General features: G+C 41.0%; 1 protein-coding gene across 1 annotated transcript in view; it reads right to left on the bottom strand.

Moving 5' to 3' along the window:
* The window catches only part of IGSF10 (immunoglobulin superfamily member 10), a 56,515-nt gene extending 38,672 nt beyond the window's left edge, over window positions 1-17,843 (bottom strand). The window contains exons 1-3 of the mRNA XM_072792268.1: window positions 17,723-17,843; window positions 15,927-16,121; window positions 14,229-14,358 (exon numbers count right to left, since the gene is read on the bottom strand). Of these exons, the coding sequence (XP_072648369.1) occupies window positions 14,229-14,358; window positions 15,927-16,120 (324 nt within the window). The 5' untranslated portion in view covers window position 16,121; window positions 17,723-17,843. The remainder of the gene's footprint in view (window positions 1-14,228; window positions 14,359-15,926; window positions 16,122-17,722) is intronic.
* Window positions 17,844-18,062: the final 219 nt, after the last annotated feature.

Here is an 18,062-nt window from a genome sequence, read left to right as displayed (position 1 = left end):
TCAACAAAGTGGGTATAAAGGAAATATATCTTAAAGCATAACAAAGGCCACATGACAAACCCACATCTAACATTATACTAAGTGGTTGAAAGCTGAAAGTTTTCCCTTTAAAATCAGGAACCATACAAACTATATCCATTCTTACCATTTTTAAAAAGATTTTATTTATTTATTCATGAGAGGCAGAGACATAGGCAGAGGGAGAAGCAGGCTCCCCAGAAGGAGCCTAATATGAGACTTGATCCCCAGACTCTGGGATCAGATCACTCCCTGAGCTGAAGGCAGATGCTCAACCACTGAGCCACCCAGCTATCCCCATTCTTGCCATTTTTTATTCAACATGGTACTCAGAGTTCTAGCCATAGCAATCAGACAGGAAAAAGAAATAGAAATGATCCAAATTGGAAAAGAATAAGTAAAACTATTTGCAGATGACATGATACTTCATGTAGAAAACTCTAAGACTTCATTTAAAAAAAAAAAAAACTCTTAGAATAAATGAATTCAGTAAAATTGTAGGATCCAAAAGTAAAACGCAAAAATCTATCGCATTTGTAGACACTAATAAGGAAATAGCAGAAAGGGAAACTAAGGAAATAATCTCATTTACAATTATGTCAAAATATCCCTTTTAGGTATTAGTTTGGCTCTGAGAAACTCAAAGCCTTAGCTAATGGCATCCTTAAATTCTAAAGAGACAAGTGTGCCACCTTCTGGTACACCTGGTCATTTTATGTCTAAGAATATAGCTTCAGGAGTTGCAGATATCTAGAAAAAACAACAAAATTTTACTAAGATTGTTTTGTGTCCTGAGGAACTTGGCTTTATAACCATCAGGTTGGGAGCCCCAAAATAAGGCCAGACAGAAATATGGGTTGACTCCATTTGTGGCTAGGGTTCAACCAAGCATCTGTCAACCCTCAGGGGAATAATAACCTAGAAATTCAATGGTCATTATGGGGAATGCTCCAATTTTATGTCATTTAAGAAGTGTACTTGGAAGCAAGGTTTCCCAAATTAAACAGAATGGCACACCTATTTCAATTGGCATTCAGGAGCCTCTAAAAGATTTCAAAATTCCAAAATACTCTGAAAGATTCATTGCAAAGCATTAATGAAAAATTAAAAAGAGAAAATGTAACTAAAAGACTGTAAGACTGACATACCGATCCTGAAGAGATTAAACATTTACCTTTTTTAAAATAAGACCATCCAAGGATATAGGCAATCCTCCTCAGATTATCTTTTACTCCTTGGTCAAAGGCCATAGTTAAACAATGTCTTAAACCTAGAGAGGATTCTCAAGAGTTTTTGTAAATACTCCAGTCAAGAGAAGCAAATGAAATTTTGCATTGGCCCATCCTTTCCAAATCCAGACCCACTAGTTATTATTGATAATTTCTTTTGGGATTAACTGTTGCCTTCTTGCATGTCTCTTTTTATATTCTAGGAACTTGAGTTGGCTTTCTGATTGGGAAATAGGTTGTTGGTTCTTTCTTTGGCTATCCTTGGGAGAGACTCTAGATCTTGTGAAGCTAATTAGTATCTTTTACACCATCTTTGACAATACCTTGGGAGTTTAATACTGACAGAAATTTATTATTTGTCCTAGCTGACATTGGATAAGATATTTGAAAAGTTTTAATAACTTTATTATCAAGTAAGCTTAACTTATTCCATCTACCAGAGAAACGAATTTAGATTAAACTTTTATAATGAGTTTTATACGTATTTCATAGCAGTAATTTAAAAACAAAATGAGTTCTCTACATCTATCTCTATGTGTCATATATGTGTGTTGTATATATGTGGCATTTTCTACTTCCAGATGGTATTGCTAAAATTAATTTGTCAAGAGCTCTATTGAATTGGCTTAAAGAAAATTAAATGCGTATATGAATTAAATTCTTAAATATAATAGAAACTAACTCAAATGTTTTTCAAGTTCACTTGATCTGGGATGATCCCAAGCAAATTAACCTTTAAGTTTGTTGGTTTAGGGACAGCTCGGTGGCCCAGCGGTTGAGCATCTACCTTCGACCCATGGCGTGATCCTGGAGACCCGGGATCGAGTCCCATGTCGGGCTCCCTGCATGGAGCCTGCTTCTCCCTCTGCCTGTGTCTCTGCCTCTCTCATGAATAAATAAATGATATCTTAAAAAAAAAAAAGTTTGCTGAATTAAAACAGGCATGTCTTCTTTATAGAGTAATCAAACTTTGACTATAATGCAGATAATCCACTTTTATTCTACTAAATTTACTAAATTCATGTTATATCTGTTACAATTTGTCAGAAAAAATAACTTAGAATAATGGTTGATTTTCTTTGATGTCTCATGAAGTTTTCATGGGTAATCTAGATATAATTGTCAAGAACAAATTGAATATATAAAAAGTTTTAAAAAGTTTCTCAAATCATCTTGACACCTTGAAAACTTAGTTTTGGTAAGTGATGAGTGAAGCTGAACACTTTGAATATCTAGATCACTTCCTGATAAGCTTTAAGCTTTTTAAAAATGAAACAATAACTACTGAACATAGGTTTATCTACTTTTGGTATCTTGTTACAGAAAAATTAAGATATTTGGATATTAGTGCTCTATTAGAAGACTGAATAAGGTATATGCTTCCAAGAATCATTCAGTATATTCATAAATTTGCAAATTTAAGGAATGTTAGTATGACCAATGGTTCACAATTGCTTACTTTTTATTTTTTCACTAGAAATTAGGTTTCAAGGGCTAAGAAACTAAATAGTATATATAAATAAAGCTCTAGAAATAATAAGGGAAATATCTTGGGTTCATATGCCAGGAAAATAGGATATATTTTCACTAAGACAAAGTATGAAGAATGGAATACATTTTGTTGATATTGAGGGGAAAAAAGTAATTTTGTCCTTATTTGAGGCTAATCATTTAAAGAAGAAAAAATAAAGCAAAATTGGAGTGTAGAAAAAGAGTTGTAGAAGATTTGTGGAAAAAGAATCTTTGGAAATGTATTTTAATGTATAATTAAACGGGCTAAATTAAAATGAACTTAAAAATAAGGTCTTTTAGGGACACCTGGGTGGCTCAGTGGTTGAGTGTCTGCCTTTGGCTCAGGGCATGATCCTGGAGTCCCAAGATTGAGTCCATCAGGCTCCCTGAATGGAGCCTGCTTCTCCCTCTGCCTGTGTCTCTGCCTCTCCCTCTCTCTCTCATGAATAAATAAGTAAAATCTTAAAAAAAAAAAAAAAAGGTCTTTTAAATTTATTTAAGATTTTTAAAATTTATTCATGAGTGACACAGAGAGAGGGCCAGAGACATAGGAATATATATATATATATATATATGTATATATATATATATATATATATATATATATAAGTGTTCAGCTTCACTCATCACTTACCACTTATTCAGTTTTCTAATAGAGCACTAATATCCAAATATCTTAATTTTTCTGTAACAAGATACCAAAAGTAGATAAACCTATGTTCAGTAGTTATTGTTTCATTTTTAAAAAGCTTATCAGGAAGTGATCTAGATATTCAAAGTGTTCAGCTTCACTCATCACTTACCAAAACTAAGTTTTCAAGGTGCCAAGATGATTTGGGAAACTTATATATATATATAATTGGGCTTATTTGATTTGTAAGTTACATGGGAAGCATCGTCAAATAATACAAAGCCTTCTCTATTGTAAGGTTATGACACAGTTGGAATGAATTCTCCTTCTGCAATAAATGGCCCCTCATTGCCAGATTTTCGCCATCCTGGTGTCCTTGTAACATGGTAACATTCTGCTTGCAAATCAGAGAAATTAAGGAGGGTAAACAATGGCTATTGATTAAGTGAACAGTTGGGCTGATGGGAAACTCAAGATGGCCACTTGATTCTTCCCGGCTCTCTGACAAACCCTATTTGTCATGTGTTTTACATTCTTTAACCCATGATAGTGCATTTTTTTTTTAAGATTTTATTTATTCATGAGAGAGAGAGAGAGGCAGACACACAGGCAGTGAGAGAAGTAGGCTCCACGCAGGGAGCCCAATGCGGGACTCGATCCCAGGTCTCCAGGATCACACCTGGGCCACAGGCAGGCCCTAAACCACTGAGCCACCCAGGGATCCCCATGATAGTGCACTTAAAATGACTTCATTTACGAATAGATATTGACAGAGAAAACTTCTATAAAATTGCAAAGGGGTCCCTAGCTGGCTCGGTCGGTTCAGCATACTACTTTTGATCTCCATTCCGATCTTGATCACAGGGTCTGGAGTTCAAAGCCTGCACTGGGCTCCATGCTGGCCAAGGAACCTACTTAAAAATTGCAAAGACAGTCTACTAATGTCTGACCTGTTAAGTTCATCAACCAGGATAAACTCTTGTTGTTCCCACAGTCTTCAGACTTCCTTTTGCCCACCCTGAACAGCTGCAGCTGGTCTTCATTCAACTGCCACTTAGTATGAGTTAGCTATACGTTCTTGTTATTGTAAGTGTGTGTGTTTTCTGGTTGGGTTGAAGCTTTCCCTTGCCACAAAGCTGATGCCCTTGCAGTAGCAAATAAACTATTAGACAATGTGTTTCCCGTTGGTGTACCTTCCTTGATCCCCAGTGGTTGAGGTACCAACTTCACCAGGCAAATCATGAGCCTTAACAAAAACCTTGCAAATTCTTGGAATTATCATTGCTCCTATCATCCCCAATCATCAGGCATCCGAAAAAACTAATGGGATCCTAAAACTTAAAAATCTCTAAACCTACTGAAACAATTGGACTTCCTTGACCTAAGGTATTGCCTTTGGTCTTGCTGACCATTTGCAATATATACCCTTTGGGAAATAAACCATTCCACACAAGATAGTCACCAGCAGACCGATGCCTATTGGCATACTACTTTCTGCCAATCCTTGTAATCTTGGGCTGGTATGAACAGCCACTACAAATCTCTAATGTCTTATGCTCAAGCCTATCATCAACAGGTTAAAAAAGCCTTCATAGATGTCAATTCGAAGGTCCCTGTTGATCACAATCTGGAGTCTGGTGATTAGGTATTTTGGAAACATTATCAAGCTCCACTGAAAGGGACCTGACCAAGTGCTTCCAACCTGGCATTGCTTCAAAACTATAAGGGAGGAATGCCTGGATGGCTGAGTGGTTGAGCACCTGCCTTCAGCCCAGGGCATGATCCTGAGGTCCTGAAATCGAGTCCCACATAAGGCTCCCTGCATGGTGCCTGCATCTCTCTCTGCCTGTATCTCTGTCTCTTTCTGTGTGTCTCTCATGAATAAATATATTAAATCTTAAAAAAAAAAACTATAAGGGATTGGATATGTATCTTACAGCCAAGGAAACCTCCACCTGATATCTGGTCCTGTATAGATGCTAGAGCCTCTGAATCAAATTGATAAGAAAGAGAAGTCCCTGACATTGAGGTAGATGGCTTCTACCCAAAATGACAGATCAAAACTTCACACTTTGACTGAATAAGAAACTCTTCTTCTTTGCCTTGTCTTTATTCTGGCATTGACTTGGAAAGATAATGCCATCATCCCTATCTCTCAGACCATTGCTAAGGGCAGTGACCTTTCAGACTGCTGGATTTGTCAAAGATTTTTTATCTATCCATGATGCTAGAGATCTCCTGGTGCTCCTTATAAGCAACTCCTCTACTATTTTCAATGTCACGGCAGACTATAAGCAGCCCTTCCCACCTCCTTAGAAATCTCTTACCAAATTCAATTTTCATGGCCAGAATATCCAGTGACTTTTTACATTTCTCCAATAATAACTGTACTTAACCATCTAAACACAAATACCTATGTAAATCTTAGTACATTTGCACCCCCATATTCCCATGATTATCTAGATCATCTCTGTTCTCACAAAGAGAACTTAACAGCAGCACCCATCTTTGCAAGACATTTAGAACAACACTACTTCAGGCTTAGGGATTCTCTTCTCACATGCACTGAAAACCTGACTGACCCTTGACTTGAAAGGGTAAATGCAACAGTCCCTGTGAACAAATCCATTAATAGCACCTCTCTAATGGAAATGGTCTGTGTGGCAACAAGATTTGTCTTTGTCTGTGATGGCTATAATGCTTCTAGGGCTACAAATGTCTAGATGGCTGGTACACAGCTGGGCAATGCCTCCTAGGTTATCTAACTACGCCCCTAACTTTCCTTAGACAATCAAGATACTTCGTGGCTCTGAAGTTCTATCTAAACATTGGAAATTATCTTGTTTATAGTTATAATCTCCCTGGTATATTATACCCTCTTAGAAAGTTAAAATTCACTTAGGTGTGAGGGGGCGATGGCACTGGGTAAGGAGGATCCTAGGCTCTCCTCATCCCACAAATACAACTAGATAACTATCAACTCATCCTAAAACCCCCAGGAATCCATCTGAAGACTAGTAGAAATGACTCCATAAATGAAGGTGAAGAAGAGGCCACATCTAAGAAGGTAGAGGGTACAGAGATGCAGCTTGGGAGAGAAATGGACTGTGGCTGCTGTGGTGGGGAGCTTCAGTCATGGAGAAGTACGAAAGACAGACTAACATACAGGGGAATGCATGGGGAAAATGAATGCTCATAGCAATTGGGGCCCAAATCTTGTGAGTTCTTGCAACCAGCAGAGCTTTAAACCTGGAACTTTAAGGGTAGTGTGCTCAGCTCTGGGAGAGGCTGGAGGGCATTGTCAGGGCAAGCAGCCCACAGACATACAGACATACACCATAGACACAGTGATCTGAAGAGTGCCTGGAGCACAACTTGAAGAGATTAGTTGTTCATCTTGGAGCATGTTCCAGAGGTACAGTGTTCACAGAGACTCACCCAGAAACAAAGGAACTGGCAGGCGCTATTTCCCTCCATCACACTTCATAAGCACAGGGCCACCTGTGAGAACCCAGCTCAGCACCAATACTCATTACCTAACTTGTTTACACCAAGCCCCACCCACCTGAGCTCCGGAAGAACTGCCCTTCCCAGTCAAGCTTGCCTCAGTCCCAGTGCAGTGGACCCCCTCCCTCAGAGACCAGCCCTAGCCCCTGCCAACACCATGCCTCTGGGAGTGTTGTGTAGCTTCAGTTCTGGTGGCAATGGCAACAGGTCTCATTTCATAAGCAAACCAGAATACATCTAGTTAAAAGACAGCACATTAGTCCAGGGACCAAACACCGCCCACAACAAAGAGAGCCTCTGCCCACAACTGGCCGGAAGAATAAAGCAGCCAGAACACAATAGCAGAGTTCATGTATCACATACTGGAGATACTCCTGGAAGCCCCACACCCTGGGGAAAAGGGGACACTACAATGCAGGGTGCTACAGGAACTCTTCTTCATAAAGTCATTACCCTCAGTAACAGGAGTTGTAGCTAACTTTCCTAACAGAGAAACAGAAACAGAGACCTAGACAAAATGAGAAGACAAAGGAATTTGTCCCAAAGGACAAATTCCCGAAGGAACAGGACAAGGCCACTGCCAGAGCTCTAAATAAAACTGATGTAAGTAACATGCCTGATGGAGAATGTAAAGCAATGATCATAAGGATTCTCATTGGACTGAAGAAAAGAGTGGAGGACATCAGTGAGACCCTTAACACAGAGATAAAGAATAACATAGATGAAGGGCTCAATAAACAAAATGAGAAATATGCTTGATGTAATGAACAGCACACTAGAAGAAGCAGAAGAACAAATTAATGACCTAGAAAACAGATTAATGGTAAGTAATCAAGCTAATCAAAAGAGAAATGAGAATTATGCAAAACAAGACTAGACTTAGGGTACTCAGCGACTCCATCAAATGTAATAACATTTGTAATATAGGAGTCCCAAAAGAAGAGGGAAATAGGCGCAGAGAATGTATTTGAAGAAATAATAGATAAAAACTTTCCTAATCTCAAGAGGGAAACAAATCTAGATCCAGGAGGCAAAGAGAACCTCCAACAAAATCAACAACAACAACAAAGCAGATCCACACCAAGATGTATTTTAATTAAAATGGCAAAATATAGTGATAAAAAAATTTAAAAGCAGCAAGACAAAAGAAGACACTTACATACAAAGATTACCACCCACCCCCCCTTCAATAAGGCTATTAGCAGAATTTCAGCAGAAACTTTCCAAGCCAGAAAGGAACAGCCTAGAGTCAAAGTGCTGAATGGGAAAAACCTTCAGCCAAGAATGCTCTATCCAGCAAGGCTACCATTCAGAATAGAAGGAGAGATAAAGGGGATCCCTGGGTGGCTCAGGGGTTTAGTGCCTGCCTTCGGCCCAGGGCATGATCCTGGAGTCCTGGGATCGAGTTCCACATTGGGCTCCCTGCATGGAGCCTGCTTCTCCCTCTGCCTGTATCTCTGCCTCTCTCTCCCTCGTTCTCTCTGTCTTTCATGAATAAATAAATAAACTCTTTAAAAAAACAAAGAAGAGATAGTTTCCCCAACAAAAACTAAAGTTCATGAGCACTAAACCAGTTTTGCAAGAAATATTAAAGGGAACTCTTTGAGTGGCAAGGAAATACCAAAAATGATAGTATGAAAATAGGAAACAAAAAAGCAGTAAAAATGAATATTTACATAAAACAGTCAAGGGACTCACAAAATAAAAGGATATAAAATATGATACAATATACCTAAAACATGGGGACCAAACGTCTAGAGAATGGGTTCAGACTTAGGTGACCATCAACTTAATACAGACTCCTATAGGTAGAAGATCTCATATATAAATCTAATGGTAACCACAAATGAAAAAACCACTAATACATATGCAAAGAATCAGGAGAAAGAAATCCAAAAATCTCATTAAAGAAAACCAGCAAACCATGAAAGAAAGGATCAGAGAAAATCTTCAGAAACAACCACAGAACAAGTAATCAAATGGCAATAGATACATCTCTCTCAGTAATTACTTTGAATGTAAGTGGACTGAACACTTGGCTCAAAAGACAAAAGGTGACAGAATGGATAAAAAAAATAATAAACAAGGGGATCCCTGGGTGGCGCAGCGGTTTAGCGTCTACCTTTGGCCCAGGGCGCGATCCTGGAGACCCAGGATCGAATCCCACATCAGGCTCCCGGTGCCTGGAGCCTGCTTCTCCCTCTGCCTATGTCTCTGCCTCTCTCTCTCTCTCTCTCTCTCTGTGTGTGTGTGTGACTATCATAAATAAATAAAACATTTAAAAAAAATAATAAACGACCCATCTCTATGCTGCCTATGAGAGACTCATTTTAGACCTAAAGGCGCCTGCAGTTTGCAAGTGAGGAGATGGAGAAACAGTTATCATGCAAATGGATATCAAAAGAAAACTGGAGTAGCAATACGTATATCAGACAAAATAGGCTTTAAAACAAAGACTATAACAAGAGACAAAGAAGGATACTATATAATAAAGGCAACAATCCAACAAGCACATATAATAATTGTAAATAATTATGCACCCAAATACATAAAACAGTAACAAAAAAAGAAACTAATCTAGAATAATAAAGTAATAGTAGGGGACTTTAACACCCCACCTACATCAGTGGACAGAAAATCAACAAGGAAAGAGTGGCTTTGAATGACACACTCTGAACCACATGGACTTAACAGCTATGTTTAGAACATTCCCTCCTTAAACAGCAGAATTCACATTCTTTTCAAGTGCACATGAAATATTCTCCAGAACAGTATGCATATTAGGCCACAAAACTAGCCTCAACAAATACAAAAAGATTGACATCATACCATGTACCTTTTCTGACCACAACATTATGAAACTAGAAGTCAACCACAAGAAAAAAATCTGGAATGAGCACAAATAGATGAAACTCAAATAACATGCTACTAAACACAATTAATGGGTCAGGAAATCAAGAAATAAAAACGTACATGGAAACAAATGAAAATGATACAATGGTCTAAAACCTTTGGGATGCAGCAAACACAGTTCTGGAGAGGAAAGTTTATAGCAATTGGGCATAACTCAGGAAGAAAAATCTCAAATAACCTAATCTTACACCTAAAGGATCTAGAAAAATAACAAACAAACCCCAAAACAAGCAGAAGAAAGGAAACAACAAAGATTAGAGCAGAAATAAGTGATATAGGCACTAAAAAAGCAATAGATAGATACAATGAAACCAGGAGCTCCTTCTCTGAAAAAAAAAATGAATAAAATTAATAAACCTCTAACCAGATATATCAAAAAGAAAAGAGGAAGGACCCAAACAAATAAAATCACAGATGAGAGAGGAGAAATAACCACCAATACCATGGAAATACAAACAATTATAAAAGAATACTATGAAAAACTATATGCCAACAAATTGGACAAGTTTGGGTAAATTCCCAGAAACATAGAACCTACCAAAACTGAAACAAGGTGACACAGAAAACTTGAACAGACCGATAACCAGCAAAGAAATTGAATCAGTAATCAAAAAAGCTCCCAACAAACCAAAGTACAGGACCAGATGGCTTCACAGGGGCATCCAAAAGACATTTAAAGAAGGTTTAATACCTACTGCTCTTGAACTATTCTATAAAACAGAAAAAGAAGAAAAAATTCCAAATTCATTTTATGAGGCCAGCAATACCCCAATACTAAAACCAGATAAAGAAACCACAAAAAAAGAGAACTACAGGCCAATATCTCTGATGAACATAGATGCAAAAATCCTCCATAACATACTAGCAAACCAAATCCAACAGTATATTAAAAAAAAAAAAATCATTCACTGTGATCCAAGGGGATATCTTCCTGGGTTGCAAGCCTGGCTCAGTATTTGTAAATTAATCAACATGATATATCACACAGCCAGGGAAGGGATAAGAACCATATGATCATTGCAAAAGATGCAGAAAAAGCATTTGACAAAGTATAACATCCATTCATGATGAAAAATCCCCTACAAAGGAGGTGTGGAGGGAACATAACTTCATATATGAAAAACCCACAGCCAACGTTATCCTCAGTGTGGAAAAATGGACAGCCCCTAAAGAATAAGACATGAAGGCCCGGTCTCAACACTTTTATTCAACACTACTGGAAGTCCTAGCCTCAGCAATCAGACAACAAAAGAGAAAAAGGCATCCAAATTGGTAAGGCAAGGTGAAACTTCCACTATTTGCAAATGCCATAATTCTTTTTCTTTTTTTCAAGATTTATTTATTTATTTATTCATGAGAGACACACACAGAGAGAGAGAGAGAGGCAGAGACACAGGCAGAGGGAGAAGCAGGCTCCATGCATGAAGCCCGACGTGGGACTTGATCCCGGGACTCCAGGATCATGCCCTGGGCTGAAGGTGGCACTAAGCCGCTGAGCCACCCAGGCTGCCCAGATGCCATAATTCTATATATAGAAAACCTGAAAGACTCCATGAAAAAACTTCTAAAAACTGAGAGTTGAATTTAGTAAAGTCACAAGATACAAAATCAGTAAATAAGAATCTGTTGCATTTCTATTCACCCATACTGAAGCAGAAGAGAAATTAAGAAAACAATTCCTTTCACAACTGCACTCAAGCCAGTAAGATAGCCAGGAACGAGCCTAACCAAAGAGCTGAAAGATCTGAGCTCTGAAAATTATAAAGCACTAATGAAGAAATGTAAAAGGACACAAAGAGGTAGAAAGACATTTTACGCTCATTTTACGCTCACGTTTGGAAGAACAGATGCTATTAGGATGACCATACTGCCCAAAGCAATCTAGACATGTAATGCAATCCCTATCAATAAACCAGCAGCATTTTTCACAGAATTAGAACAAACGGTCCTAAAATTCGAATAGAACCACCAAAGACCTCAAATAGCTAAGACAATCTTGAAATCTTAACAATCTTGAAAAAGAAAAGCGAAGCTGGAGACACTGCAATTCTGGACTTCAAGTTATATTAGAAAGCTAGAGTCATCAAAACAGGATAGTAGTGGCCCCAAAATAGACACAAAGATCAATGGAACAGAAGACTCAGAAATAAGCCCATAGTTACATGGTCACTTCATCTTCGAAAAAGCACGGAAGCCTATGGAGTGGGAAAAGGACAGTCTCTTCAACGAATGGTGTTGGGAACTCGACAGCCACATGCAGAAGAATGAAACTGGATGACTTGCTTACACCATATACAAAAATACATCTGAAGTGGATTAAAGGGCTACATGTGAGACCTGAAACCATAAAAAACCTAGAAGAGAGCACAAGTAGTAACTTCTCCAACATCAGCTCTGGCATCTTTTTTTGTAGATAAGTCCCCCGAGGCAAGGGAAACAAAAGCCAAAATGAACTATTGGGACTACATCAAAATAAAAGGCTTCTGCACAGTGTAAGGAGCTGTCGACAGAACTAAAAGGCAGCTTCTAGCATGGGAGCAGTTATTTGCAAATGATATATCCCATATAGGAGTAGGATCCAAAAATACACACAGAACTTATAAAATTCAACCCCCCACAAACAAATAATCCAATTTAAAAATGGGCAGAAGACATGAACAGACGTTTCTCTTTTGAGGAAGACATCCAGAGGGCCAACAGACACAGGAAAAGACGCTCACCATCACTCGTCATCAGGGAAACGCAAATCAAAACCACTAGGAAGGATCACCCTCCACCTGTCAGAAGGCGAACATCAAAAAGACAAGAAGTCACAAGCGTTGGCGAGGGTGTTAGGGGTAGGGAACTCTTGTGCACTGTTGGTGAGAATGCAAAAAAGTGCAGCAACCGTGGGAAGTAGTATGGAGATTGCTCAAGAAATTAAGAAGAGAACTACCCTACAATCCGGCAATTCCACTTCTACGAATTTATCTGGCCAAAATGAATAGACAAATCCAAAAAGATATACGCACCCCTAGGCGTACTGCAGCTTTATCTACGACAGCCAAGATATGGAAGCCACCGAAGTGTCCGTCAGTGGACGGATGGATAAAGAAGAAGTGCATGTATGTGTGTGTCTAGATCACACGCACACACACACACACAGGAATACGACTTTGTTATAAAAAAAAAAGAATAAAATCCCGCCATTTGTGACAGCATGGATGGAATAAAGGGTGTTCTGCTAAATGAAATAAGTCAGAGAAAGGCAAGTGCCATCAAATCTCACTTCTTTGTGGACTCCAAAACACACAACAGAGTCATAGGTACAGAGAACAATCTGGGGGTTCCCGGGGGTGGGTGCGGGGAGGGGTGGGGAGACAAAGGCCGCATAGGGTAAGGTAAGGTGACTGGAAGTTACAAGCTTGCAGCTATAAAACAAATAAGTCACGGGGACGTGGTGCACAGCATAGGGAACACGGTCAACAGTACTGTAAGTGACAGGTGGTGGCTAGATTGGTCACAGTGATCACGGCCTAATGTGTGTGAAGGTTGAAGCCCTTACGGTATAACATTGTCCTGGTGTAATAGTGCATGTCAAATACACATCGATAATACATTTTAAACAGAATAAATCATGTATAGTTGTACTTTTCCTGAGGAGCTTTTTCCCCCCATGTATTTAAAAAATTTGGTAGGCACTTGAATTTTGAGTTTGCTTCCCCAAACCCTTAAGTCCTACATATGTAGCAGACCTACTGATCTTTACATACGCATTTCCCCATAATCCCATACTTTCTCACTTACTGGAGTGATGATTCTTGTAATATTGGATGGATCGTTAGAAGTTCCCATAACTGGGGATCCTTGGGTGGCTCAGCGGTTTAGAGCTGCCTTCGGCCCAGGGCGTGATCCTGGAGACCTGGGATCGAGTCCCACATCGGGCTCCCTGCATGGGGCCTCTTCCCCCTCTGCCTGTGTCTCTGCCTCTCTCTCTCTCTCTCTCTCTCTCTCTGTCTCTCATGAATAAATAAATAAAATCTTAAAAAAAAAAGTTCTCATAACTTTTCAAAATTTTTCAACAAGACAGGGTCTACATAACAAGGTAAAAATTGTAAGAAGGATATTGATATGTAGACAGCTAACTTCTGTCTCAGTAGTTCCCAGATGAACAAGACTAGAAGTAGCCTCTCTGGATTAAAGTGTAAAGGTGCAGTAACCCCTGGTATTGATTTTTTCCCCCCATTAGCCCAGATCTTAGAAAAACTGACTTCAGAATGTTCCTATTCTAATTTCCACATACCATTGCATTTAAAGAGAAATCAGTCTCGGACATCCTTCTTTGAGGTCTACTTTCAACTCACAGCTCCACTGGAGAGGTCAGCATTCAAGGCTACGTTTCCCGTCTTGAGCCCACCCCTTCCCCTCCCGGGTCTTACCTGTAAGGCCTGCAAATCCGCGAACGTCTTAGCAGGGATTGTATGAATGCCATTGCTGTGCAGCATCAGGAGCTCCAATTTGTTCAGGCCAGAAAAATCCGTTTCCGTCAATCTAACCAAGCTGTTGTACCTGCAATGAAAACATGAGGCGTAAGCTATGCCTGCCAGCTGCAGTTCAGACGGCGAAGCTGAAGCATGCACACGGGCGTGCACACACCTCTACACACCAACCCCAGGATCTCCTGGGCTCTCGGGTGATGGACACAGAAGGTGCTCCCACTCCCTGGTCCTGGCGGTCAAGTTCCGCCGCCCACGTTTCCCTTCCCAGGACACAGCACCTCCCTCCTGGCTCCCCACCCTTTCCACCTGGCCGGTCCGGTCCTTCCACTGGGGATACCCCTGACCCTCCCTCTCACTACCTGTGACTCCTGGGGAGACCCAGCTCATTCTTTTATGGTGTGCCCCCCTGCTTTCCCAGGAAGAATTCATCATTATAAAGCAGGGGTTAAGACCCCTGGGCTCTTCATCAAATAGTGTGGCCAGGAGGCTTCTGGACTCGGGCAGTTGGCAGTGGGCCATATAAGAAATAGTGACAGGGATCAAAAGGGAAAGGAGGGGAACCGAGTGGGAAAATTAGAGAGGGAGACAAACCATGAGAGGCTCCTAACTCTGGGAAACGAACAAAGGGTTGGGAAGGGGAGGTGGGCACAGGTTGGGGTGACTGGGTGATAGGCACTGAGGGGGGCACCCGATGGGCACTCAATGTTAGACTATATGTTGGCAAATCAAACTTCAATAAAAACAGATAATATATATATATATTTTATATATATATATATAAAATCTAAAAAATAAATAAAATGCAAATAATAGAAGAAGCAACGTAAAAGGTGTTCGGAGGACTAGGTGAGCAAATACATGAAGACAGCCGAGCTCGGCGCCGGATCATAGTAGGGACACAGTCCGTGTCCCTATTATTATTAGTGACTGTTCCAAGGAATCCTGTACGCTCTCTGACGGTCCTTACGAAATCAGTCTTCTCCCTTTCACTGTAGCTTCTAGACGTGAATAATACATCTTGGTCATTGTTGTCTCCCTAGCACATAGCAGGCGCACACGGTTACCAACTAAATGACGTTAAATCTGACTTCATGTGCGTACACACACACACACACACACACGGTTTTTCATGAACCTTTAAAACATAGTCACATTTTAGCAGATTTAATTAGGTTTACGTTTTCGAAAGCATGTCAAATAAGTCACATAGCATGAAAAGAAGTCCAAGGGTCTTCGTCCAGGATCTAACCAACTTTTCATACATCTCCTTTACATATGAATAAGACACTTCCAGGGTCTTATTCTCTCCTTCTGATAGATCACAGCTCTAATTCTTAACAGACGCTATTTTCCAGCAAAAATGTAGCCAGGACGAAGTGCTGTCATCTTGGGCCTCCCATCCTAGCAAGCATGATGTCAGGTTCTAGAACTTCCTCCTAGTAAAACTTTACCTGGAAAACGTTGCTTATTGTGTCTTACAAACTCAAGATCTTCACGTGCTTATTTAGGGAGAGAAATACCGTTAAAACAATTTCGGTCAATCTCCAAAAGTCACAAGTTTTGTTTGACATTTTAGGGGACAAAGCCTCAGCGTGATATCTCCTTGGGAAGGGGATAGGGCAAGGGATTCCCACGCACCCTAAATTGATGCGCTCCACATTGGGTGAGATGCCGTCTGGGATGGAGGTCAGGTACCGAAACGTGCAGTGCACCTCTGTAGGCACATAACAGGCGCAGCGGCGAGGACAGGCCTGGACCCCAGGGCTGGCCACCACGCAGATCGCAGAGAAGGAGACCAGCAAGCAGGTGATTCCTCTGCCTTTCACCTTCATTCTGGGGGGGCGGGGGGGGAGGATCACACCTCAGAGTTACAGGTAGGGTTTGAGCCAAGTTCCAGTATAACTATACACACTAAATCTGATAATCTGGGGGAGGTTTCCGAAAGGTCCTGCGTGGATAACTTCATTCATTCACAACCTCTACGGGAAAACCTACTCTTTACACAGCGATTGGGTGTTGGCCTCATGTGGAGCTTTGTCATCAAGTGGGGTATTTATTGTTGTGAAAATCCCTTCACGGCTTCTCACTTCTTAATGAAAAGCAGTAATCCCTAATACTTAGGGATTCAATAAAAAGAGGAAATAGAGACCCTAAGGAAGGAAATACAGAAGGCTTGGTTTCCTATACGCTAGTTGTTCTAGACCCACTTTTAAAAAAACTGATTATAAAACTAATCCATGTGCATCACGGAAAGTATGAAAGCTATAAATAAGTAAAAGAAAGTAAAATTAGTCATATTCCCACCACCCAGATATAACCAGTAACATTTTGCTGTGTTCTTTACAGTCTCTCATAGGTATGTATGAACCTAGGATCAAACGGAATTTGTAACACATTTTACTCATCAAATGTATAAGGTCTGTTTCTTCTTCTTCTTCTTCTTTTTTTTTTTTGCTTTATTAAACCTTCTTCAAAAATATTTTTAAGAGCTGTCATACACCACTGGAAGGGTGAATAAATCTTGAAGGGTGAATAAATCTTCTAGTCCTTGCCAAAAAAGACACATTGCACACTTCATTGTCATGTAATGACCATGAGCCAGAGTAACCGACTGGATGAGAGGCTTGAGCCTTGCACCCACACTGGACGGGGGCCACCCCGCCCCCTGGAACACATGCTGCTGGGTTCTTTTGCTTTGCTTAGAGCATCCCTCTGGACCTTTCCTTGGTCCCTCCCCCTCCTCTCCCTCCTGGCCTCCTGTCAGGTTCTAGAACTTCCTCCTAGTAAAACAGAGAGCAGAGAGAGGAGCCTCATCAGAGAAGAGAGATGCTCAGCTTCTTGGAAAAAAACGGTATCTACGATCCACACGTGGGACAAGCTCTTGGATCCAAACCTAATTTTCTCCTGTAATTCAGAATATACAAGGATTGCAATAAAAATCTTTATTGTACCTTTCTAAGAAAAGTGACCTTCATGATTTGTAAATCGCAACGTTCCCTGGGATCCAATGGTTTCTTTGGGATCCTACCAGCAACTATCCTTTAGGCCTACACAACCCTGAAAACAGAAAGTCGGATTGCTAGTCTTCCTATATAGTAAAGATGATGGAATGATTATCGGAACTCTGGCCCAACTTGCAATTGAATAGAGGGTCAACCCATGACCCCTTTTGTCATTATAAGCATCGACTACAAAAACCTCAAGGAAACCTGTGATGGGAGAAGGCACTTCCATCTTCCATCGTTAGTTAAGCGGAGAAAGAGTTGGGAGGACAGAGATAATCCTCTCGTTCAGCCAGAAAAAGCGAAGTCCTGGGTCATCCCCACCTGAGAGTCACTGAAAAGAACCACAGCTCTAGGACAACGTAGGGGAAGCGGAGTCCCACAAACTTAAACCTGAAAAGGCACACGGGGAAGGACAGAAATGAACAGTACCTGAGCTCTTCTGTGCCGCCGAGGGGGCCCGACGCGGGCGGAGGCCGGCGATCTGCTCCCCGCCTGCTGGGCGCCCGCCTTAGTGCCCGGAACGACCTGGCGCGGCCGGCCCGGGACGGCCACCCCCGCCGCGCTCCCCCTCCCCCTCTCCCCCCTCCCTCCCCCTCTCCCCCTCCCCCGAGGACGCTCCTGCCTCAGCCGGACAGACCCCGGGGGCCAAGTGGGGCCTCCCGTCCTGCGCGCTCCGCTCCCGGGCGGCTGCTCTACCTCGCGGCTCCCCCGCCGACCCCCCCCGCAGGTCCCCAGGTCCCGGGGTTTCTCTCCTTCGGGACAAGCTGTC

This window comes from Canis lupus, chromosome 22 (assembly GCF_048164855.1).
Source record: "Canis lupus baileyi chromosome 22, mCanLup2.hap1, whole genome shotgun sequence".
NCBI classification, from domain to species: domain Eukaryota; kingdom Metazoa; phylum Chordata; class Mammalia; order Carnivora; family Canidae; genus Canis; species Canis lupus.
The sequence above is the reverse complement of the archived record's forward strand: the minus strand, read 5'-3'. Positions and strand labels throughout refer to the sequence as shown.